The sequence below is a fragment of the Microcebus murinus genome, chromosome 22 (genome assembly GCF_040939455.1).
Source record: "Microcebus murinus isolate Inina chromosome 22, M.murinus_Inina_mat1.0, whole genome shotgun sequence".
Taxonomy (NCBI): Eukaryota; Metazoa; Chordata; class Mammalia; order Primates; family Cheirogaleidae; genus Microcebus; species Microcebus murinus.
Window position 1 is genome coordinate 16,962,974 of NC_134125.1, and position 23,542 is coordinate 16,986,515.

At 54.5% G+C, this 23,542-nt stretch overlaps 1 protein-coding gene across 3 annotated transcripts in view; it reads left to right on the plus strand.

Moving 5' to 3' along the window:
* Positions 1 to 23,542, plus strand: part of KIAA1671 (KIAA1671 ortholog) — a 186,192-nt gene that overhangs the window by 156,957 nt on the left and 5,693 nt on the right. For all 3 annotated transcript variants that reach the window (XM_075996649.1, XM_075996651.1, XM_075996650.1), the window contains 6 exons: positions 9,697 to 9,815; positions 11,984 to 12,233; positions 14,599 to 14,770; positions 17,203 to 17,327; positions 19,524 to 19,666; positions 22,967 to 23,049. In XM_075996649.1, the coding sequence (XP_075852764.1) occupies positions 9,697 to 9,815; positions 11,984 to 12,233; positions 14,599 to 14,770; positions 17,203 to 17,327; positions 19,524 to 19,666; positions 22,967 to 23,045 (888 nt within the window). In that variant the 3' untranslated portion in view covers positions 23,046 to 23,049. The remainder of the gene's footprint in view (positions 1 to 9,696; positions 9,816 to 11,983; positions 12,234 to 14,598; positions 14,771 to 17,202; positions 17,328 to 19,523; positions 19,667 to 22,966; positions 23,050 to 23,542) is intronic.

The window sequence follows — 23,542 nt, forward strand, 5'->3', positions numbered from 1 at the left end:
CTCCCCAGCTTCTGTGGGGCCCCCCACCCCAGGGGAAGGGGAGCTTTGTCACACCTCATGCTCTGAGCTCTCCTCCCCCCGTGCCCCCACTCGGGGCTCCTCGAGGTCCCAGCCGTGCCGGGCGGGTCACATGCCCACATGCCCACCCTGCAGGGTGGGTGGGGCTGCCCGCGCCTGGCACGTGCCCACAGCACGGTCGCGGGCTCGCGATACACACGCACTTACCTCCCGCCAGGCTGCCCTCCGCCTGCTGTGCTTGCCCCATGTCCCCGCCTGTCCAGTTCTGACCTGCTTTTCAAAGCTGAGGTCGCGACCATGCCTTCCCCGGGCCTCTGTCACCCGCCGCGGTGGACTCTCCGTCCGAGGCCCAGGAGGACCTTGGACACTCGGGAGGGAGAACCTTGACTCGTCAGGGAACTCAGGGCGCCTAAGGACCTGATTTTCTGCCCCTTGCTCTTGCTCGACTTACCTGTGGTGATTGTGACACCTTTCCACATCGGCCCTTAAGTTTCCACGTCGCTGCTGTTAGGGGCTACGCCCTGCTAGTCCCTCGCCCCGAGGAGCTGCAGTTCACGTACCAGGCGCCCTTGCGGAAGAGCAGCTGAGCTGTTTGCTGTCACCAAAAACAGTGCTGCTGTGACCGTCCCTTCGTGTGTGAGTTTGTGTGTGTGTATGGGTATTGTGTGTGTTTCCATGTCATGTATTTATGTATATGTATGTATATTTGTGTATATGCAGCTGTATTTGTGTGTATTTATGCATGTATCTATGTGTTTTTGTGTTGACTATTTTTTTGTATGTGTGTGCATTGGAGTATATATTTGTATGGGTGTATATTCATGTGTATTATGTGTATATGTGTTTGTTTTTGTGTATATGCATTGGTGCGTATATATACATACGTGTCTGTGTGTGCATCTGTGTGTATATATACATACATGTCTATGTGTATGCACCTGTGTGTTCTGTATATGGGCATCTGTGTGTGTATATACACACATGTATTCTTCGTGTATGCACCTGTGAGTGCGTGTGCATTTGTGTGTGTATATATGTACCGTGTGTGTGTGTGTGTGTGTGTGTGTGCAGCAGGAGGGGCGTGGAGCCATGTGGGGACACCAGAATGTGCTCGTGCCCACAGACCACTGCTGGGCTGGTGGCCGTGTCCTGCAGCGGGGGAGAGCTCTCGGCCTCGGTCTGGCGGACTGGGGTCCCGTGGGGGGCACGCACACCTGCTCCCTCCCTTCTCACCGGGTCTACGCTTACGCTTCAAGCCTGCAGTTCTGTCACCTGACAAGTTGAGCCCTTGCCTGAAATAAACAGTGAGAGAGATGTTTTGACATGTGATGTTTCAGAGAAAGAAGTCAAATTTGGCTCAGGCTGTTTTAAGAATTCCCTCCGAGAGGAGCCAAGGCAGGGTGGGTGGGGGCACAGAGGAGATGCTGGGAAACATAAAAAAAAATCATATATTTATGTATCATTCATTATACAGTTTTAAAATTTACTTTTTATTTTGCCAGCTGAAAATGTTACAAAATACAGGAGGAGTTAGAATAAAAAACAGGACTTCTCCCCCCCCCCCAGTCCCTCTCTGGGAGACGGGGCTCCTGCGGCTCTGCTCTCCCGTGTGTCCCCGGGAGGTCCCCTCTGCACTTTCAAATATTCACGTTCCCCCGCGCATGCAAATGGCCTGGCGCGCCACCTGTCAGCTCGCACCTTGCTTCGCTCGTGGGGCGTGCGTGGTGGAGGTGGTTCCGGGCAGCACGCTGACGGCGGCCTTGTTCCTTTTAGCAGCCCTTTCTAGCAAGTACGTAGCATGTCACGTCCTAGTCGTTCTGTGGTTTAGGTTAAACACATTTCCCAAAGCCCCAAGCGCCCCTTCCCCGTGGCTCATCTGAACTCTTAGGACTGTGGAACTTTTATTAATAGAACTTTAGATTTAAAAGGGAAATCAGATTTTCCTGTCTCCATGCAAGAGTATGGCAGTACTTCTAGAATGTTCTGTGGTCCTCCCTCTCCTTCTGCACCAAGGTTCCTGATTATTTCGGGGATTGATCCCCCTCCCTCGGGATCCATCTTTCCTATTGTGCACCTTAAATGTTCTCACACCAGCTACCCTCGTTTCACTGCCTGTCAGCACAAGGCACACAGCGTCTTGTAAAAGACGGTTGAATGGTTTTAAAAAGCAGCAGGAATTAAACTGCAGTGGGCGTAGATGGAAACCGACGCTCCCGCCCCACAGCCAGGTCTGTGCGAGCAGTCTGTTCGTAGTCATGAGAGAGGGGCAGGCACGGTTGATGGGTTCCTTTAGTCACTCGTGCACTCGTTCGTCTGCCATTATGAGTTGCTTGCTGTCTGCAACGGCTGTCTCTAAACTTGGCGCCGGGATTTGGGGGCAAACAGCCCCCCAGTGACTGTCTTCGGGGGGCTCACAGTCTGGAGAAGACAGCCAAACAGTAACCACAGCCCAGCACGGTCATTTCTGTGATGGAGTGGGCACAGGAGGGTCCACGCGGGTCCCCAGGGCCCACCTGGGGATGGGAGCAGCCAGGGGCGGCCTGCCGGGGAGTCGATGTCTGAGCTGCATTTTAGGGACACGTTCCACGCAGACCCCAGGCCAGCGGTGCGAGCGGCTCACAGACCAGACCGAAATGCCGCCCGGAGGAGCAGCTCCTGGGTGCAGTTGCAACAGGTGTTGGCAGAGTGGGCGGGGAACAGGCCGCACACCTGGAGCCCGACCACCTGGGGTTGAACCAGGCTCCTCCGTCTCCGGGCCTCAGTCTTCCCATCTGGAAAGTGGGGGCGATAGTGGTACCCGATTCTTAGGATTGAATGTGGCGGCCTGGCATACAGTAAGCACTGTGCAAGTGTTTGTTGTTGTTGTTTCTGCTTAACGGGAGCCTCAGCTCCCTTGTCTGCGAAATGGGGATATTTCATCGCATCTGTTACGGGAATTGAACGGGAAGCTCTACATAAGGACTTGGAGGCGGTGCCGGGCACACAGCGGTGCTGCGTAGAGTCTGTGGTTGTTACTGTTCCTATCGCCTCCTTGCCCACGCCTGACACCTGGAAAGCAGGCTGCAGAGGGCTGGCTGGGCTCCCGGGGGCGGGGGGACCCTACGCCCGAGGCTGTCCCGGGCCTGGGCCTCCCGGCCCCGCTGCTGCTGTTGTTTAGAGCCTGCGCGGAAGCCCCCGCCCACAGCCCTGTCGGGAAACTGGATGCTCCCCCTGAGGACCAATTGCAAGCGTGTGTTCCTGTCGCTTTGGGTGGCACTTGTCCCGTGGAGACAGCATGTCCCTGCCGGGGCCACGCGTGCCGTGGTGGATGACTCCCCTGTCCTGCAGGGCTGGGGCCCGGGATCGCTTTGTGGCGTGGGACCTCCCCCAGCGTGCCCTCTGTGGGGAGCGGCCGGCGGACCTCCAGGTCGGGGACACTCAGGGACCTGGCGGGACCGGCGGGCCGCGTGAGCCCTGTTAGCACGCCGTTGCAGCGTCTGCCCAAGCGATGTGTTTGGGGACCTTAACAGTGGGTGTCGTCACTGTCACGTGAGCCCGCATCTGTTCAGCGCTGACCATGCGCACGTTCGGCCAGGCGTGTGCAAGCTCTCGCCAGACACGTCACGCAATCCTCCCAGCTCCCCTAAGCGTCCTCTCCATCCCCATTTCACAGACGGGGAAGTCGAGGTTTTAGAAAGGTTGAGTCACAGCTAGCAAGTGGCAGAGCTGGATTCGCCCCCGGCTGCCCCGTCGCAGAGCCCTAGCTCAGACTGCGACCCTGCCCCGACTGCAGCGTGTCAGGGCAGTGGGGTGGGTTCATTTCGCATCTGCAACCTAGAAGTTCGAGGTTCAGGTTGCTGATCACCGGAGCACCGGGAAGGGAGCTGTCCAGAGGACGTGTGTGGAGGTCACACACACATGTGACCTTCCCAAAGACCAGCCTTGGAAGCCAGGGGTGCGGGGTGGGTGTGAGACAAACAGGGGACTCGACCCCTCTTTGACCGTGTCCACCCCTTCCCCTTCTCTTCCTGGCCCAGCCACGACCCCACCCATGGGCACACTTAGCGATGGACCGTGCTGACCAGAGGGCTGACCGGGCGTCTCTCCCTGGCCCAGCCCTCGGTTTTCCAGTCTGTAAAATGGTCATTGAGGGTCCAGTGACGTTCTCAGTGTCAAGCCAGAGCCAAGAGAACGTGGCAACTTTGGGGAGAGCACAAGTGCCTGGGTGTCAGCGAACCCACAAGTTCAAATCCCAGCTCCACCACTTTGGAGCCAGGTGACCTTGGGCATGCCGGGCTGCCTCTGGGGGCCTTGGTCTCCTCCTCCGCATAACGGGCCCATGTTCCTACTTCACGGATTCGTTAGAGGCTTTCCATGGCAGAGTGATTGGCATGTCGCCAGTGCTCAATAGTGTCAGCCCTTGTTGTTATTGTTACTGTCACTGTTACAGGTGTGACCTGGACACAGGATGGTCTAATGCACAGAGCAGGTGCCCCCCGCGCCAGCCCAGGCCCCATGACCACAGAGCTCCCTGCGGGCAGCGGGGGTGGGGCACACTTCTGGAATTGCTCTGTCGGCCGTGTGCCACCGTCACGGTCCTGACTCAGGGTCCTGTCTTAGGCGGATGTGTCACACACCCCTAAGTGCATGCAGGCACAGTGTTTTCCCTTTTCCCCAACCTCTCCATAACCGCATTGCCTTTTCTGGTTAAGAAGCTCACACCTACGCACTAGAAAAAAAAAATTCTTTCCAGAAACATTCCTCCAACAAATCTTTACAACAACTGCCAGCTGCCAGGCATTGCTCTAAGTGCCGTGTACAGTCATGAAGGAAACGGCTCCCCGTAGACCGGGGATCAGCAACTGTGGCCTGGGGGCCCAATCTAGCCAGCCGCCTACTTTATAAATAAAGTTTTATTGGAACACGGTCATGCGGATTCACTTACCTATTAGCCCGGGCTACTTTCCAGTTAGCAATGGCAGAGTTGAGTAACTCGGACAGACACTGTACGGTCCACAAAGCCAAAAGTCTTTACTATCCCGCCCTTTCTGGAAAGTTTGCTAAGCTCTGGTGTAGATTAACAAATAAGAGCCCTCTTCTGACTTGTTCTTAATGCATGGCATGTACAATACAATACTACTAGGACGCATGATTTAATCAGTTCTATTTAATTTTATCATCTGGTTATATTGGGATATAAAATTATAAGTGTGTAAATAAAATACCCATAAAAAGGCAACCTGCTGTCTCACTACACACAGCAGGCCTGTTAACCATTTGCCATGGAATCTTCCAGATGTTTTTCTTTGCATATACTCGCATTTATGTGTTTATTTTTACAATGCTGGTATCACAACACACATTGCTTTGCTACCTTTTTAATATTTTTTTTTTATGTTTGCTAGCGTATGGCAAACATCTTTCAGTGATGGTAGGTAAATATCCTTTCTGAACCTCGTTTACCTTGGCTGCGCTTTATCCATTGTGCGAATACTGAGTTTCACCCGTCTCCCTCCACTGAACCCCTAGGTTGTTTGCAGTGTTTTGCAATGACAGCTAATCCTGCAGGGTGGTGCCCGTGTTCATATATCTTGACAAGTGAGTGCGTCTGATGATTTCATTGAGATAAAGTGTTCGCACTCAAGTTACTGAGTTAAGGGTGTGTGCGTTTTAAATTTCAGAACATGTGCATTGGCGTGTTTTTCACACGGCCCTTAGAGGAGCGTGTTAGCCTGGTGTCCCCGGCGTGGACATCGGAGAGCCGCCGGCCCGGGGCCAGGCTGGGCCAGTCCTCTTTGCCTGCAAGACAAGAGCCCGGAGTTTTCTCTCACCAGTGGCTCTGGGGCTCGCGGAGCTAGTCCGAGCAAGCAGTTTTCAAACCTGCCAAGTTCTTAAGGTTTTCTTAAGAGCATTTTTTTTACGTGCATTTCCTCCTCGCAGCTTCCTGGAGCATTGGCAAGAAGGTGGTGTGGGTGGCGTGTTGGTGGCTGCAAGGAGCCTGGGGTCCAGCCCCCGGCACCGCCTCCCACACGCCAGGAGAAGTAAGAGCCCCGTAGCTGTCCCCGTCTCTGGGCTTCCGTTTCCCCCTCTGAACAAGAAGGGCCGACTGAATGGACTCAGAGGGTCCTTCCAGGCCTAAATCACAGAATTCGGTTAACCCCCTTTGACCAGTGACAAAACTGAGGTATGCACTGGGGACATTGATAAATGGGGACCAACTGGGACACAGCTCTTCCGTCTGCCTTTTAACTTGCCATGTGTATCTCAGGCTCCGTGCTGGACATCTGCTTGCCCCACAGTCAGTCAGGGATTTCACAGCAGCCGAAAAAGGGGAAGAACGTCCTGCCTTCCAGCGAATAAAACAATCCGACCCTTAGAAAGTTTTACAAGAGTCTGGTTTCGAACTCCTGACCTCGAGCAATCCGCCCGCCTCGGCCTCCCAGAGTGCTAGGATTACAGGCGTGAGCCACCGCGCCCGGCCTCAGATGTTTTTTTTTGTTGTTGTTGTTGTTGTTAGTAGAGACCAGGTCTTGCTATGCTGCTCAGGCTGGTCTTTTAAAAACAATTTTTTTAATATCAAAATATTAAGGGGTTACAAATGTTTTTGTTACATAGATACCCGTGTATAATGCTTAAGTCAGGGCTTTAGGCGTGTCTGTCACTAAAATAGTAATAGTGCTCATTGTACCCAATAGGTAAGTTTCTATCCCTCACCCCCGTCTCTCCCCTTCTTGGTCACTTTGTGCCTGCACTTGAGCAAGAGCGAGACCCTGTCTCTACTATAAATAGAAAGGAATTAATTGGCCAACTAATGTACACAGAAAAAATTAGCCGGGCGTGGTGGCTCATGCCTGTAGTCCCAGCTACTTGGGAGGCTGAGGCAGGAGGATCGCTTGAGCCCAGGAGTCTGAGGTTGCTGTGAGCTAGGCTGACGCCACGGCACTCACTCTAGCCTGGGCAACAAAATGAGACTGTCTCAAAAAAAAAAAAAAAAAAGCATCTGAAAGTGCACTTGAATGACCGCTTCCATTCCCGGGTCTCGGGGAGAATTCCTCAAGGGCGTCATGCCTCTGAGCGTGGCAGGTGACCTTTCGAGGCACAAACATAAACGCGACCCTAGAGGGGGTCTGACTCCGTCCCTACAGCGTGCCAACAGCGTCCCCGTGCTACGCCGCGCACCTGCAGCGTGGGCAGCCTGTCCCGAGTCTGGCTGGATCATCAGGTGCCAAAGCCTGAGAGAGGTGCTACATGTGACCCGGCGATTCCATACTTAGGCATTTCTCTGATGGGAATAGTCTCAGGATGTTTATCATATTGTTGGTTATGGCAGTGAAAAAATAATGAGCAGCCTAAAAGCCCCAGCACTTGGGGACTGGTTGATTGAATGATGCTGCATTCGCTGTGGAATAGTCTTCAGCCATTGAAGATGACGATGCAGAGGAGGTCACTCGGAAAGTTCTGGATGGGACTATGCAAGCACGTTGTCTTGGGGTGATGAGTTATTTTAAAATGTATTCTTTGTGATTTTCTGGAACTCCTGAATGTTTTGCGATGAGCACGTATTCCTTTGGTAGCTGGAGAAAGACCAGGCTCTACGGGCAGTGGAATGAGGTGTTTGGGCCGGCAGATGCTATGAGGGTCTGTGAGTGTGGCCGTTTATCAGAGGCGACCTGGGGGTTGGTTCTGAATTCCTGTCCTTGCATGCACCTCACCGGCAGCATTCCCAGGAACATGATGGGGTGCACGAGTATCCCCAAAAGGCAAGAGGGAGAGCATGGGAAGGAAATGAGCGTTTCTTGGGTGTTTCCTGAATGCCAGGCCCTATCCTAGGAGCTGTCACCTGGGACGTCTCGTTTGGCATCTGGGCCCCTGGGGTGACCACCATTTATTTCCTCACCGAATCCTTGTAACTTCTCTGCAACTCAGAGAGGGGCGTGGTGTCCCCGAGGTCACACAGCACGGCATTCCCAGGCACTCGCTCATTCTGCCGGGCCACATATGCTTACTCGGCTAAGGATGGTTCCGAGGAAGCGGAAAAGAGGCCGCTCCCCTCCCGGGGAAGGACGTAGATCGCTGAGGACCAGCCAGCTCACCTCCTCCGATTAGGTGCCTGCTGTGTGCAGCCAGGCCCCAAGGGGACAAAGGTGCTGGAGCCCCCAGTCTTAACGGGCACCTCTGCCCAGCTGCAGAGACCCGCCCCCCACCCCCAACTCCCGGTTCTCCACTGCCCAGCACACAGTAGGTGCTCAATAGATATCTGTTGAGTAAATGACTTACATGTCCCACTTTGCCCGGTACGATTGATAGGTGATCCAGGGTGTGCAGCGAGAAGTTTAGGGGCGCAGTGGTCGCCATGGGCTGCAATAACGCCGGCCAAGTTGGGCGGATGGGGAGGTGGAACAGCACCAGCGGAGCCCCCGAGGCCGGGAACCTGTGGGCTCATGTGGGACGCGGCGTGTAGGAGGTCGGGGGAAGTAAGGTAGGGAGTTTGTTTGGAGCAAGAGCAGGGAATGGGACGGGACAGAAAATTTGGGGCTCCGTTGCAAGGGGCCTTGGAGTTTCTGTAGGAGGACAGCAGGGAGCCCTTGAGGGTTTTTGAGCAGGGGATGAACGATCTGAAGCACATCCCAGCAGAATATGCCTCCTGACCTCAAATGGAACGTGTGGGGTGAAGGTGGCCCTGTCGGTCTCTCGGGATTTGGAGGCAAGGTCGCTCTTGCCCCCTTATCCTCACCTCCACATTCCTCATCAAAAAGATGGTGACCGAGAGCATCACTCGAAGCTCAGGCAGCCAGGCCATCTGAACCGTCACCGTGCCGGTAGCCTAGACAAGGGACTGGCGTTTGGTCTCGCCTGGGGAGCTCTGGCTTCCCCCCTCGCGGTAAAGCCGGGGCCTAAGTGGCAGCCAGTTCAACGGCCCCACTGCTAGGGGTAGGCTTTTAATGTGCCAAGCGGACAAAGCAGGGAAGCGGCAGTTCTCTTGTTTCGTGCAGACTGATGGCCTTGGCCCCGCGTCCCGCTCTGTGGTAGCCAGCGCCCTTGCTCCCTGCCCGCCCCCTCGGAGGGTCCAGGCCAAGGACAGAGACCAGCAACTGACCAGGCGGCAGCAGACCAAGGGGTTGATGCTGCCTGGGGCACAGTGGCCTGGGCTTGGGGTGCAAGACGCCCGACTGGGCTTGAATTCCACTTTGCCATTTCCTGGCTGTTTGAGCACGTCGCTTTGCCTCCTTAAGCCTCAGTGTTCTCATCTGTAAAATGGGGATTGTAATAAAACCTGCTCTGTAGGCGGGTCGAGGGGCTGCTGTTCAGCAAGGGGGTCTGATGTCAGAGCTCTGCCTGGTGCCTGGCCCAAGTCCCGTGCAGCTCGGGCCGTGTCGGGTGGTGCTGGTGGTGGGGGGGAATGCTGCGGGGGTGGGCTCCTGGGCTGGGTGCCCTGACCCGCCCGGTGAGTCTTGGGGGCTCTCCAGGTGGGGTGGCCACCTTGTCTCAGTTCGCCCAGTCGCAGCACCTAAAGTCCTGCGTCCTGCAGCGTCTCCGGCAAACCTAGTGCTCAGCCACCACAACCGGCCCCGCCCCGAGGGCAGCAGGGAACTGGGACAGGTTTGAGCTTGGGGGCCAGGCGGTGTGCTCTGCGTCCCCCGGGACTGGGGTTCCGAGCGTGTCCCCTGATAGACTCTCCCATCTGGCTCGTCCCTGCAGGACCAGCTGAAGCAGTGCTTCTCCAGGCGGACCCCCGAGGCCAAGGACACCGACACTCTGGTGCACGAAGCTGACAGCCAGTATGGGACGTGGGCAGAGCAGCGCCACAGCAGGGACAGGTAGGACGTGCACGCGGCGGGTGGGGGCTGGGGGGGGCGGCCCAGCCTACGGGGATGGGCATCTGGGCCGGAGTCGATTTCTGTGCTGGTAGAAACTCTTTTGTCTGAAAATGTAAGAGGAAACCGTTCTTACTGCAAAAACAAAACAATAAAAGAAATTGAGAAAGTACAAAACAATCATAAAGAAAATAATACATGCAATATCCAGGACAGGCAAATCTGTAGAGACAGGAAGCAGACCAGGGGCTGGGCTGGAGGAGGACAGGGAGTGACTCTCGCCGGCCACCGGGTTTCCTTTGGGGTGACGGCCGTGTGCCAGGACTGCACACTGGTGGCAGCTGCACGGCACCGTGACTGCGCTAAATGCCACTGATCAGCTGTATGCTGTGTGGATTTTACCACAATAAAAAAGAAATGGTGAAGTCATCCATGATCAAATTGGGTTGAGGATGGAATCGCAAATGCATGAGAACAAATAAAAGGGAGGCGAAGGTTTCTTAAGTACCTGTGAAAACCATCTCTCCCCCAACTGTGAGACGTCAGTGTTTCATTCACGGGCTTGCATCTCACTAGAGGGCCGGAATCCCTGGCCTGGGCTTTGCGCATGTCGCCCTGTGACCCCGGAACATCCCCCTCCCCGCCCGCTCTTCCACCTGGCGGATCCCACCTGGGCGCTCCCACGGGCGGGCGCCCCCTGCTGCGCGGCGGCGGCACTGCAGCCTCCCGCCCCCGCGCCGGCCAGGCGCGGTCCTGCCCCCAGCCCTGGGCAGCGCTGCCACCTGCTGCCTGCGCGGCGGCATTTCCCTGGTCCCTTGTGGAGTCGCCTGGATTCCACCCCACAACCCCCAGCGTCATCCGAGTTCCAAGTGATGGAATCATCCCGAAGCTGACGAAAGGCGTGGGGAAATGCCAGTATGGGGCTGAGAGTTCTGCTAAAGGGTGCAGTTTGGGGGCGGGGGCAGGGAGGGCCTTTCAGCATAGACTCACCTATCAAGTGTGCCCACCTGCCCTTGTCAAGGTAAGGGTCTCCTGTGCCCGGGAGGCTTTGCTATGCTCTTCTCTTGCACTTCTTTTTTATGGGTGTGGCGGCAGGGGGGGAGTTCATGCCTTGACTTATTTATAAATTTTCTGTCTTATGTGGTTCCAATTATCAGAGTGGTCCCTGAATATATTGTCACGGGAAGAGATTGCAGAAGTAGGCAAGATCCAAGATCCACTCCTGGCTTCTGGAGTCAGGCCGCCTAAGCTCAATCCTAGTTCTGCCCCTTTCTGCGAGTTAATTCATCTCTGTGCCTCAGTTTCCTCATCTCGAACAAGGTTCCTGCTTAATTTCATGAGGTTTTCATAGTATTGCGGAGGTTATAAGATTATGAAATAATCGTCACAGGATTGTGGAGAAGGTTAGATGGCACAGTTCTTAGCACAGTGCCCGGCACATAGTAAATTAAATTGTTATTGCGTGAATGAATGGGAAAATGAAACATTGTAGGAGATTCTCCAGCCCCTCCTGTCCCGTGGGTAACTCCCGTGGGTAATCCTTCGATCTACATCAGGCTGTCATTGTCCAATAGAAATACAAAGTGATGATTTGATCGTCATACATTGTATACATGTATTGAAACAGCCCTCTGCCCCCATAAACATGTATGATTATTATGCGTCAATTACAAACAAAAAAGAGAATACAACGTGAGCTGCGTAGGCAAGACATGCATGCAATTTAAAATGTCCTAGGAGCCACACCAAAAGAGTAAAAGGAAGGAAGTGAAATTAATTTCAACGATATATTTTATTGAAGCCAGCAGATCCAGAATACCATCATTTCAACATGTAATTAACATGAAAGGTTACTCATGGAATATTTTAGATTCTTTCTTTCATTCGAAGTGTTGCGAATCCAGCGTGCACTTTATACTCAGGGCAACGTCTCCACTCTTGCTTGCCACATGGCAGTAGCCCAGCAGCCACCCGTGACAAGCCCCTTGCACATGGGACAGGGCAGGGCTAGAGGGTCTTGAATGGCACGGGGCTGACTCCTCCTATTCTGCACCTGGCTGGCCAGGTGTCGCAGGTGGTCCCGTGAACGGTGCCACCTTCTTTACTTGAGATTCTGTTCCCTGGGACGCCTCCACGACCATGTCCCCCCCCTTTCCTCTCCTCTCTCGCAGCTCGGCCGCCGAGTCCCCGGACAGCAGTGCCGCGTCGGCCCAGAGGCAGCCCCCCGGTAGCCGCTTGTCTTCTCTGTCCTCCCAAACGGAGCCCACCTCTGCGGGAGACCAGCACGACTGCCCCAGGGACCAGCGGAGCGCCAGCGTGGACCGCTCCAGCACCGACCTGGAGTCCACGGACGGGGCGGAGGGGCCTCCACCACCGGATGCCTGCCCCGCCAAGGGAGCGGACGACTTTTCCTTCATCGATGTAAGTCAATAGCCAGGCGCATGTGGCCGCGTTGGAAATAGCCATTTTGTGCTTAGAAGGAGCTCCAGCAGCTCCCAGTGAATTGCCCCTTCAGGGGGTGGGCTCTGCATTCCAGGGCCCCCGGTGGTGGGTGCAGAGGGCACCGTCTTTGAGTTGAGACTCGCTCGTGCGTGTGGCTTGACTCGCTGCTGCCGTGCACCCGCTGTGTGTCTTGGGGGACGTGTCTTCCTCTCTCGGAGCCTCCGCTTTCTTACCCGGTTGTACTCAAATACAACCGAGGGTGTTCCGGTTGAGCCTGGCCTGAGCCCTCACCTGCCAGGTAAGCAGGAAGTCTGACCTCTTACCCCCGAGTGTCCTGCCTGAGGTTTGTAATTCTAAGCGTGAAGCTAGGGTTTGCTCAGGATAATTCTGAGCCCCTGCAGGGCTTCAAAGGGGATTCAATTCCTAAGTACGTCCAAGGTCTCTCACCGGCACCTCTAGATAAAGGCGGAGGCAGAGAAAGGTGCCAGCCCCGTCTTCACTGGGGCACTCCGAGTGCCGTATAGACACGGCCCTGGACGCACCCACCTCTCTGGGTGCCGTGACGATTTAGTTAGGTGCTGTATTCAGTTATTCATTCAGCAAACATTTTGTTGAGATCTGGCACATGCCGAGCATTGCTGTAGCTCACATGCTAGCGTGATGTCACCGCGCCATGGCACACCTTGCTGGACTTTCCTCCCGGAACACCACGCAACTCCCTCTCAGTGTGTGTCGTTAATGACAGTCGCCGAGTGTTGGCCGCAGGCCCACGCACACACACGCTAGGAACCCCTGGGGCGAAACTTCCTGTGCGTCTTGCAGATTGGGAAATCCAAGCTGTCTCTGAGTGATTGTAAAGGCCGGTGCCCCCAAGCACAGGCGTGCAGCTTATGGAAGCCGCACTGAGGTTTGTGTATGTACGATGCCAGCCATGACTCGGGGGCTGTTGGGAGCTTGGACGGGAAGGCAAGACACTGAGGAATCGGGCCCCGAGCCAGGCGAGGCTGCGAGGTGGGCCCTGTGTACATGGCACTGTCTGCCCTCCCCGAGTGTGGAGAGCCGGCTCTAGGAAGTGGCCGGAGCAGCCAGCCCGTCTCCGGCTGCAGCAGGCACTGTGTGATCTCCGTCTGTCCCCCCTCTGTCCCTCCGTCTGTCCCCCCTCTGTCCCTCTGTTTGTCCCCCTGGTCCCACACAACCCCCCCCCCCCGCAGGATACCCTTGTGGCTGGTTTGGGAAGCAGCTGTACAAGGCTGAGCTTCCTCCGCCACCCCCAGTGGGCCAGCTGTCACTTGCCACCGCCAGGAAGTGACCCGCTAAAACGGGCCCACCGTCGCAGGCTTAGAAAGCCCTGGGTGACAGAATTTCTCCTAAAAGGACGCGAGGGGGAGGAACCAGTATGTCACGCAAGAACAGGAGGTCGCCAGCAAGAGAGAAGCCCTGTGCGGTGACAGCCCTGAGCCGCGGGCCCTGGGCAGGCACTGCCTCAAACAAGGGCTTTCCGTGCCTGAGCTCGGGGAATTCTCTTGGCCACCCCGGGACAGGGATGCTACGACTATCTCCTTTTTATAAACACAGACACCCAAGCTCAGAGAGGTGAAGTGCGTTGCCCAAGGTCACACAGCCATGATTGGAACCGAGCAGGGTTTGAACACAGACCTTTGGACGCTTCACCACCATCACCCGGAAGCCTGCTAAGCCAGGCGCTACCCCCCGACTTGCGGGGCCCACCTGGGCGGTCTGCACCCCAGGCCCTTTCCCTGCGATAGTGGTGATGTTGGAAACCCTTAGTTCAGAGCGCAGGTCTTCAGGGATGCGTGGAAGTGAAGGCCTGGTGGGCAGCAGACTGCCCCGCCCCCTCCCACCTGCTCCCTAGATGGTATGAGCAAAGGAAGGGCCGCACGGGGAGCCTCTCGGCTCAGGCACTCTGTGTGACCACAGTTTACATAAGGATTTAGTTAGACGGTAAATCCCATTAGTTATTCATTCAACAAACAAACATTTATTGAGCTCCTGCTGCGTACTGAGTCTTGCTCTAGCGTTTCTGCCAGTGTGAAGTCACCAGGAGGGGGGAGGCGCTTCCATGTGCACCTACTGTGTGCCAGGGCACTCCAGGTTCATTGCTGCACCCGATTCCTGTCGTCAGCCCATGTATGGTATGTTTCGTGGAGAAATCTAGGCTTAGGGGGTTTAGGTTACCATGAAAACGTGGAAAACGCTGGCCCATGTATCACCTAAATAATTTAGCTTCTCATGTATCAGCAAAGCTGTGCACACACACCCTGGATGGTGGCCTTAACTGATGGTTCCCTTCCTCTTTGTCCTCTCCCTCCCTCCGCCCCTAAAGCAAACCTCAGTGCTCGACTCAAGTGCCCTCAAGACCCGGGTGCAGCTCAGCAAGAGAAGCCGCCGCCGGGCTCCCATCTCCCACTCCCTCCGGCACAGCCGGGTCAGCGAGTCGGGGAGCAGGTCTCCTTTGGAAGAGACTGACAGCACGTGGATGTTCAAAGATTCCACCGGTAACGCGCCCACCCACGCCTTCTCCCCTCCCCAGATGCCGCACTGCACGGCAGGAAGGATTTTAGATTAAACCCTGGGGAGAACTTCTCAACTTAGGAGGCTTTAGAGCGTTAAGGACACAATTACACAGGAAACTGATTTCTTGTTCTGCAGAGGTTGTCAGAAACTAGGTAAAAATGTTTTGAGGGATGATGCGTTAATTGAGGATGTTTGGGTTATAAGAGGCAGAGAGACACAACTTCACTGGGATTGACTATTCTGTTTCTATTCTTACTAAATTCACCTTTATACTTTGTTTAGGTTTGCTTGCTTGGTATTTTACTAGATTCTTAAGTTGAAAGATCAGTTCATTATCAGTCTTTTTTGTTTCCTAATCAATTATTTAAGGCTATTCATTTTCCTCTAAGGATTGCTTTGGCTGCATTCTGTATCGCAACGTGAGTGAATCTTGAAGAACACATAAGAATTAGCTAGCAAAGGGTATGCCAGGCAGAAGTATCAACAGGATCAAAGGGATAAGAAGTATGGGAAGAACATTGTGTGTACACGGCAGGAGCATCTTTAAGCAGTTTAGTGTCACTCAAGCTGGGAACAGCAGGAGCCATGCTGAGAAGGTAGGCAGGGGCCAGATCATGGAGATCCTTGATGCTTTGCTAAGAAGTTATATTTTTGTCTATACCTGCAGAGCCTTGAGATATTTTTCAGAAGAAAACAAAAAATTTCTTCCTGCAGTGGAAACTGTAGAAGCTAACCTCCCCACTAAGCCCCCCAAAGCTTAATTATAGGTGCTTATGTTCATTTGGGATTTGCCTGTGTCAAAGAGTAGGGAGTCAGACCAGACTCTGAGCTGAGAGGCACTACTTCTGACCAGACACCTCCAACGATTGCTTGGAGAGTTATCCCTCCCCCTCCCGTCCCATCTTTGTTATTAAAGAAAACGTTAAAGTGCGTGGAGTGAAGACTTGTCTCTGCATGCTTTCTTGGTTTTCTGAGCCAAGCTGCCTGGAGCAGATGAAGACCATATAAGGGACAAAAGCACACAGATACCCTCAGCTGGGGCGTGGCACCACCAGCCTTCAGGAGCCGCCCAGGGGCTAGGGACGGCTGAGGCCTGCGCTTTCTGGGCGTGCCTCAGTTCCCTGCTTGGGGGGGGGGCTCCAGAGGATCAGGCCCTGCCTTGGTCACCCTCCTTCCCCTCCCCCACTCCTCAGGATGCCACGCCAGTGTCCAGGTAGCAGGGAGGCTGAAACCCCTCACCCTTCACACCTGAATCTCTCGCTTGGGAGATCCACTGAGGCTCAGGCATGAGGGTGGGGTTGTCCTGGAACGGGAGTGGCTTCTGGGTCCACCTTCGGGCCGCCCTTCCACAAGACTCACAGCCCTGCACGCTCCTGTCTAAGAGCATAATCCCAGCACATTATTGGCCGAACACATTCCTGTATCCTTTCCTGCCTCTGCCAAAGATTTCCTTCTATTTCTCTGACTCACAGTGAGCCAGGGGCCCAGGAGGTGGGACTGTCTGCGCCTTCCTTCCAGAGAAAACCTGCTCTGCCTGTTGTCAGTGTCCACGGAAAAAAAGGCAAACTCTGCAAAATAATTTCAAAGAGATTTATTCTGAGCCAAATTTGAGGACCATGACCTGGAGCCACTGCCAGGAGGCCTTGAGCAAGTGGGCTCGCCGTGGCTGGGTCACAGTTCGGTTTTATACATTTTCAGAGAGACGGGGGTTACAGGCAAAGTCACAAATCAATACATGAGAGGCATACGTTGGTTTGGCCCAAAAAGGTGGGACATCTCGGGGGGGGGGGGGGGGGGGGGGCTTACAGGTTATAGGTGGGTTTAAAGATTTCTTGGCTGGCAATTGGCTGAGAGAGTTAGACTTTATCTAGAAGACCAGAAAGGATATGCTTATTTAAAGATAAGGGTGTGAGCACTCTGGGAGGTCCAGACAAGAGGACGTTTTAAGTTTACAATAGTCGCCTGCTAGGATGCTTTAAGATGCTTTAAATTTATGAATAGGCATCTGCTAGGATGCTTGAGTTAGGATAGGGGCTTCTTATCTTTTAGGTGATGTTAATGCCATACCAGAATCAGGCTGGGAAGTAAACCACTGCTTTATTTGGTTAACAAAAGCCGCTTAGTGGGAATTTACGGTTTGTCAGCCTGACCCAGCTGGCCTCCTTGGGAAGGAGTTTTTAGCAAAAGAAAAAGATCAGAATTTAGTCCTCATCAGTATCTTCCAGAGTTGCGATAAAGAGAGAGCATGAAAGCAGGCACCTGGGTTTGTCTTCATCTGTCAGATGGGCCAGTAACAGTGCAGGGCTCTTGAGAGTCTCGCATGCATGAGATATTGTGTGCGAAGTATCCGTCCCCATAGGCCCTAGGTGTGTGGCGGCTGCCGGTGACTTCAGTGCCATTTTCTTTGCAACAGAAGAGAAATCGCCTAAGAAGGCAGAGTCCGATGAGGAGGAGAAGCCATCTGGGGCTGAGAGGACACCTGTCAGCCATCCTCAGAGGACGCCTGTGTTTCCAGGAGTGGACCCAGCGGTGCTGAAGGTACCACACCCCTCACCAAGAGCCGCCCGGTGGCCGTGGTCCTTGACCACAGCAGCAACAAGAGCAGGGTTCTCCCTTCCTTCCTTCCTTCCTTCCTTCCTTCCTTCCTTCCTTCCTTCCTTCCTTCCTTCCTTCCTTCCTTCCTTCCTTCCTTCCTTCCTTCCTCCCTCCCTCCCTCCCTCCCTCCCTCCCTCCCTTCCATCCTTCCTTCCCTCCTCTCTTCCTTCCTTCCTTCTTTCTCATCTTTGAAGTAGTTTGCAACTCAGAGGAAGTCGCAAGAAAAGTACCGAGGGCTTCCTTGTACCCTCCACCCAGCTTCGCCCAGGGTGGCTTCTCACGTGGGCACAGCTCGCTGTCAGAGGTAGGAAACTGGCCTCCGTGCGGCACTATGAACAGCGCTGTTAACTTATCCGGGTTTTGCCGGTTGCCCTGTGTTTCTTGATTTCTACTTTTTGTCTTTCCTTCTCCCCTAAACCTGCTGCTCTGAGGCTTACTCATCCGTAAAGTGGGCTAATGATCCATGTCAGGCACCGGGCCCGGGGCGGGGAAACGAGTGAGCACGCCCAGCCTTCTGAGGCCCCTGAGTGATCCGGGCTGCTAGTGAAGGCAGTCACGGAAAATGATCGTTTCAATACCAGGTGACTCGGGAAGACAGCACTGGGGCCACGCTGCACGGTTTTGAGTGACAGTAGAGGGCCCCTCCTCCTCCACACCTGCGGCTCCAGCAGGGGTGGGGTGAGTGGTACTGAGTTCAGGCAAGGAAGGGGCCACTTTGTCCCCCCCCATTGTGTGCCAGGCACCATGCACTTGCAAACTCTTCTTTGTGGCCCCAGGAACCCTGCCGAAGAGCAGTGACCATCTCCCATTGTATTGAAGAAGAAAGTAGGGCAGAAAAAAGCCTGGTTTCTTTGTAGAACTCCTCAACTCCAGTTGTTGTCTGAAGGCCACCGAAGCCTCACGTGGCAGGATCGTGGATTTGTCACTCCCTTGGTAGATGGAAGTTTGGCTTTCCTCTGTCATTTCTTGAAAGGATAAGAAGCCAATAAATCATGGATGCATGCTTGTCTCTGTCGTTGGCTTTACAGGCTCTCAAAATGTGAGCATCTTTCAGCCACTGAACTAGGCCAGAGGTCTTCTGCCTTTTTTTTTTTTAAGCATCAAAAACGAATGACTCTTACAAGGCAGCCTAATCTGGGAGGCAGAGAGGAGGCCCTGGTTATGGGTGGGGCAGAGGCCCTGGGGCTCCCTGTGGACGTCCCAGTCACTCCTGAGGCCGTCCCTGGGTCCCCGAACGCGGCTCGAGTCCGCGGCAGTCTGTGGCAGTGAGGTTCCCGCCGCCCATGCACAGCCTGAGCTCGGCCCCTCTGCCCAGTCTCGGCCACGGGCCGCGCTCGGCCGCGCTAACAACCCAAGGCGGCCACAGGGCTCGCTCTGGAAAGAGTCCCGGAGTTTGGGCATGGGGCGGACACAGCATGAACCCCCCAGTTCTTGAAAACTGCGTGACTTCCTTCGTGAAACGGAGAAAGCCGGGCTCTACCCCGAGAAGAATCTCGTACGTGCGAAACAAGCTAGCAGTCATCAGAGAACCGAGGCCGGCGGACTCCGGATGCTGAGTGCTCCGTGCGCAGGGGCTGCCAGCGGTAGTGACGCTGTTGCTGAGGCCACCCGGCGCTGCCCGGGAGACAGCCGCCAGCCGCCACGCTCACACCCCAGGTCCCCGGGGGGACTCTCTGCACGCTATCTTAAGTCATTCCGTTCCCAACACACCCTCCAGAAATGGGTGAAGATCTATGCTGCCATTTTCCTGGGCGCCCCCAAAGGGCCGTCCGAACTGCACCTGTTTACACGGGCTCGGGAGTGAGGGACCCAGTGGGACTGAGCCTCGGGCTGTCCGCATCTAGCTCGTCAGGGCGGTGGAGGGGGCGGCGAGCCGCGTTCAGAGAGCGCCGTGAGTAGCGGCTTTGCAGTGGACGAGAACGCTGGGAGCCTGGGGTGGTCACTTGGTCTTGATGGTCCGGGGCGGCTGCTTCCGACCCCAGCCTGGCCTCTGCTTTTTCTCAGCGGTTTCCTGCCTGAGCCCATTCAGACTCGGGGGCCCAGGGCTGGAGAGGGCTCAGCAGGCCTGACAGTGTCACCGCGTGGGGCCCTTCCCCGGACAAAAGGCGGTTTATAGACTCAGCTCTCTTCTCTCCCCAGGCCCAGCTGCACAAGAGGCCAGAGGTGGACAGTCCTGGTGAGGCCCCCGGCCGGGCCCCGCAGCCCAAGGCCCCCAAGTCCCCCTTCCAGCCTGGGGTGCTGGGCAGCCGCGTGCTGCCCCCCGGCCTGGAGAAGGACAAGAGGTGAGCGGCCTTGGGGGGAGAGAGCCCCTCCCCTCCCGGACTCAGGATGGACCTCTGAGAGGCGCTTGCACAGAGCAGAGTTTCGGCTTCTTCTTTTCTCTAGACACAGCAGTTTTGTTTGTGTGGCCGCTCAGCTCTCTGATCTCTGGAAAATACAACAGAGAAGGAGCAGGGGGCCGGCAGCCATGGCAGCGGGCCTCCCTTCTGCCCCCCCGGCCTGCCACCTCCTACACAGAAAACCAGGGCTCCGCTGTTGGAAAACTCCTGATCTGCTTTAGACCTCTCCAGACAGATGGGGAAACTGAGGCCTCCTCCCTCCTCTTACCCTCCAGGGAAGGACATTTGTCTTGGGAGACTAGGGAGACCTGAGAAAGGGGGATCAAAGGCACAGCCAGGTAGAGCGAAAGTCAGAGTCACTCAGCTCGGCCGCACCCTGTCCCGTTCCTGGGCGGGGCCTGCTCGGTGCAGAGATGAGCGCAGCCCAGCACCTGCCCCACGGGGCTCTCAGACCGGGGTGTCCCAGCAGCTGGGGGGGTGGTGAAAAGCGTGGGATCTAAGGTCTCACGGCTGGGGTTTAATTCCAGCTGTGCCACTTAAGAGCTGCAGGACCTGGCTGGGAAAAGTCACTTGACCTCTCTGAGCCTCAGTTTCCTCGTCTGACCAGTGGGTTTACTACCCATCCTAACGTTCCAAGGTGGTTGTGGGTATGACACTAGGAGTGTATTTAGAGCCCTCGGCGTGGGCCCCAGCATGCAGAGGTGCTCGCTAAAGGAGAGTGGATTCTTACTCTGAGCACTGTTAGTGCACAGATGCCGGGGGGACTGTTGGTGACACTAGGGCTGAAATTATAACAAATGAGGACAGAGCAGGGGCTGGCAAACTATGGCCTGCAGGCCAAATCCAGCTCCCTGTCTGCTTTTGTAAATAAAGCTTTATTGGAACACGGCCACAGCCATTTGTTTACATATTGCCTGTGGCTGCTTTGGTGTCACAGCTGCAGAGATACTGGAGCGGAGTCTCAATGAGCACTTTGGTCTTAGCTAAATAGGGGGGCAGCGGGAGGGGGTCCCAGGCTCAAGCCACGGGGTGTGCTAAGGCCAGGAGCCTGATTTTCCCGGGAGCCCCGCACAGTGAGTACTGCCAGGGCACGGAGCAGGTCGTGGGAGGCGAAGGGCGAGGGTTGGAGAGAGACAGGCCACGGCTGAGATGCTGCCTCCCTGCCCGGGCAGTGCCAGAATTCGGGGCTGGCTCCAGAGTCAGCTGACGGCACCTGCGTTTCTCTGCGGCTGGAGGAGCCCCTAGGTGCAGGGCTCAGAGGCACCTGTGGGGGCCTGGGCTCGTGCCGCTACGGCTGGGCAAGGTTTGGCCACAGTCTGGGGTAGCCTAGGCCCCCGTCTGCCCAGGAGTCCCCTCCCTTCTCACTGCTAGGGTGGCGGGCACAGCAGTTCGAGGCCTGCCCCCAGAGCTCCAGAGTCACCTTGTCCCCTGGTCCCCTGAGCCACAGACCTCCACCCCACCCAGTCAGCAGCTTCCCGAGCCCTCCCGGGCCACGGGGGCCAGGAGCTTCCTCCGAGATCAAAACACGTCAAGTCCTGTGTGTGCATGTGTGTTTGGTTATAAAGGTCGTACATGTTTACTGCAGAAAGTTTAGAAAACATAAAAATATAAAACAGAAAAAAATTGTCCATGATCCTACCCTGCGAAGACCACTGCTGTCAATATTTGGGCATCTCTCCTTCCACTTTTTCTTTTTTGCAGAGTTGAGATCGCGATGAGTGTGTAGCTTTTTATTCCTGCTACATGTGTCACGTGAACATTGTCCCATGCCTGTTAAACAGTCTTCACAAGCATGGTTTTTCTCTTCAATACAGTTTTAAACAGTGATGACTTTATTAATTTTTTTTAATTAAAATGATACGTTCTCCTTATAAGAAATTCTGAGAACACAGAAAACTACCGAGTAGAAAGTAAAAAATAAAACTCAAAAATATTACTATTTAGGTGGTGGTTACTCAGATGTATTCAGTCAGAAAATTCACTGAGCTGTGCACATATCATTTGAGTACTTCATGTGTTCTTTGATTTTGAAAAAAGTTAAAACAAATCTCACTTTTGCAAAAACAACCACTGTTAACATTCCATAAACAAATGACATCTTTTTTTCTTTTTCTTTTACTTTTGAGACAGAGTCTCGCTTTGTCACCTGGGCTAGAGTGCTGTGGCGTCAGCCTAGCTCACAGCAACCTCCAACTCCTGGGCTCAAGTGATCTTCCTGCCTCAGCCTCCCGAGTAGCTGAGACTGCAGGCATGCACCACCATGCCCGGCTAGTTTTTTTCTATTTTTAGTAGAGACAGGGTCTCGCTCTTGCTCAGGCTGGTCTCCAACTCCTGACCTCAAGCAATCCTCCCACCTTAGCCTCCCAGAGTGCTAGGATTACAGGTGCGAGCCACAGACATCTTTCTGTGTCTCATGGTCATTGTATTATTCAGAGTTCTTCAGAGAAACAGAGCATTATACACATGCACACATTTATATTTAATACACACACACACACACACATATATATATATATACACACAGAGAGAGAGAGAGATTGATGTTAAGGAACTAGCTTACGTGATCATGGAGGCTGGCAAGTCCAAAATCTGCAGACTAGGCCCACAGGCCGGAGCTCCAGGGAGAGTTTCGGGCTGAGGCTGAAAGGCTGTCTGCTGGGAGGATTCCCTCTTCTTCCTAGGAGGTCAGTCTCTTCCTGTTAATATTAATGTCTTCAACTGATCAGATGAGGCCCACTCGTATTATAGAGCATATAATCTGCTTTACTCAGCACCTACTGACTTAAATATTAATCTTATCTAAGAAAAAAATACCTTCAGAGAAACATTCTAGAATAATGTCTGGCCAGATATCTGGGTACCATGGCCTAGCCAAGTTGAGACATGAAACTAACCATCACAGGCACCTGCCTGGGTAGAGAGATGGAAGATGGACAGCTAGCTACGTAGGTGACAAATGGGTGGTGGCAATAACTTTGTACGAGATGAATTTTTGTAGCTGCAGATGATTTCCTAGAATGGATATACCGTGATTTTATTTAACATTCCCCACTGCTGGGCGCTTTGGCTAATTTCTACTTCTTACTTATTAATCATATCAACATGGCCCTCTTTGCCACCTGTGAGCGTTTGCTCCAGCCCGCATCCTGGCGTAGGGTGGAGAGCTGGGGGCCACGCAGCCCCTGCCCGAGGGGGGACCCTGGTCCAGCTCACACGCGCCTCTCGCTGCCTTTGTGGTTTCAGGTCGGACCAGCCCTCTCCCCAGTGGCTGAAGGAGCTGAAATCCAAGAAGAGGCAAAGCCTTTATGAGAATCAAGTTTGACCAGGTACACAGGGGCTCTGCCGCAGGGACCTGGGGACTCAGGCCGGGGGCAGAGGGAGAAGTTGGCGGGGCGAGGGGTGACTCTGAGTTCCTGTGAGGAGGGCGGTGGTGGTCTGTTTCCACTCAGGGGCAAACAAAGCCGGGCAGTGCTCAGAGTGGGTGAGAAGGCTCCGGGCCAAGAGTCAGGTGCCCAGGCTGTGGGTCTGCTTGCACGTGGCCTGTCCTTGCCACGCCTCCGTCCCCTGTATGAAGTGAAGGGGCGGGACCGCAGAGGCAGCTTCATCGGAAACGTTTCAGATTTTTACACGGAGAGTGTATTCATGTCCAACCTGCATAATTAAAAATTAATTTGAAAATACACGCATTAAAAAAAATCTAGTGGTTAGATAGGCCCTGGTACAAGTCCCAGATGACGTGACGCCGTGGACTTAAGCTTTCTCATCTGTAAAATGGGTTGACAGTGCCCACGTCGCTGAGAATGCACTGAACACGATCGA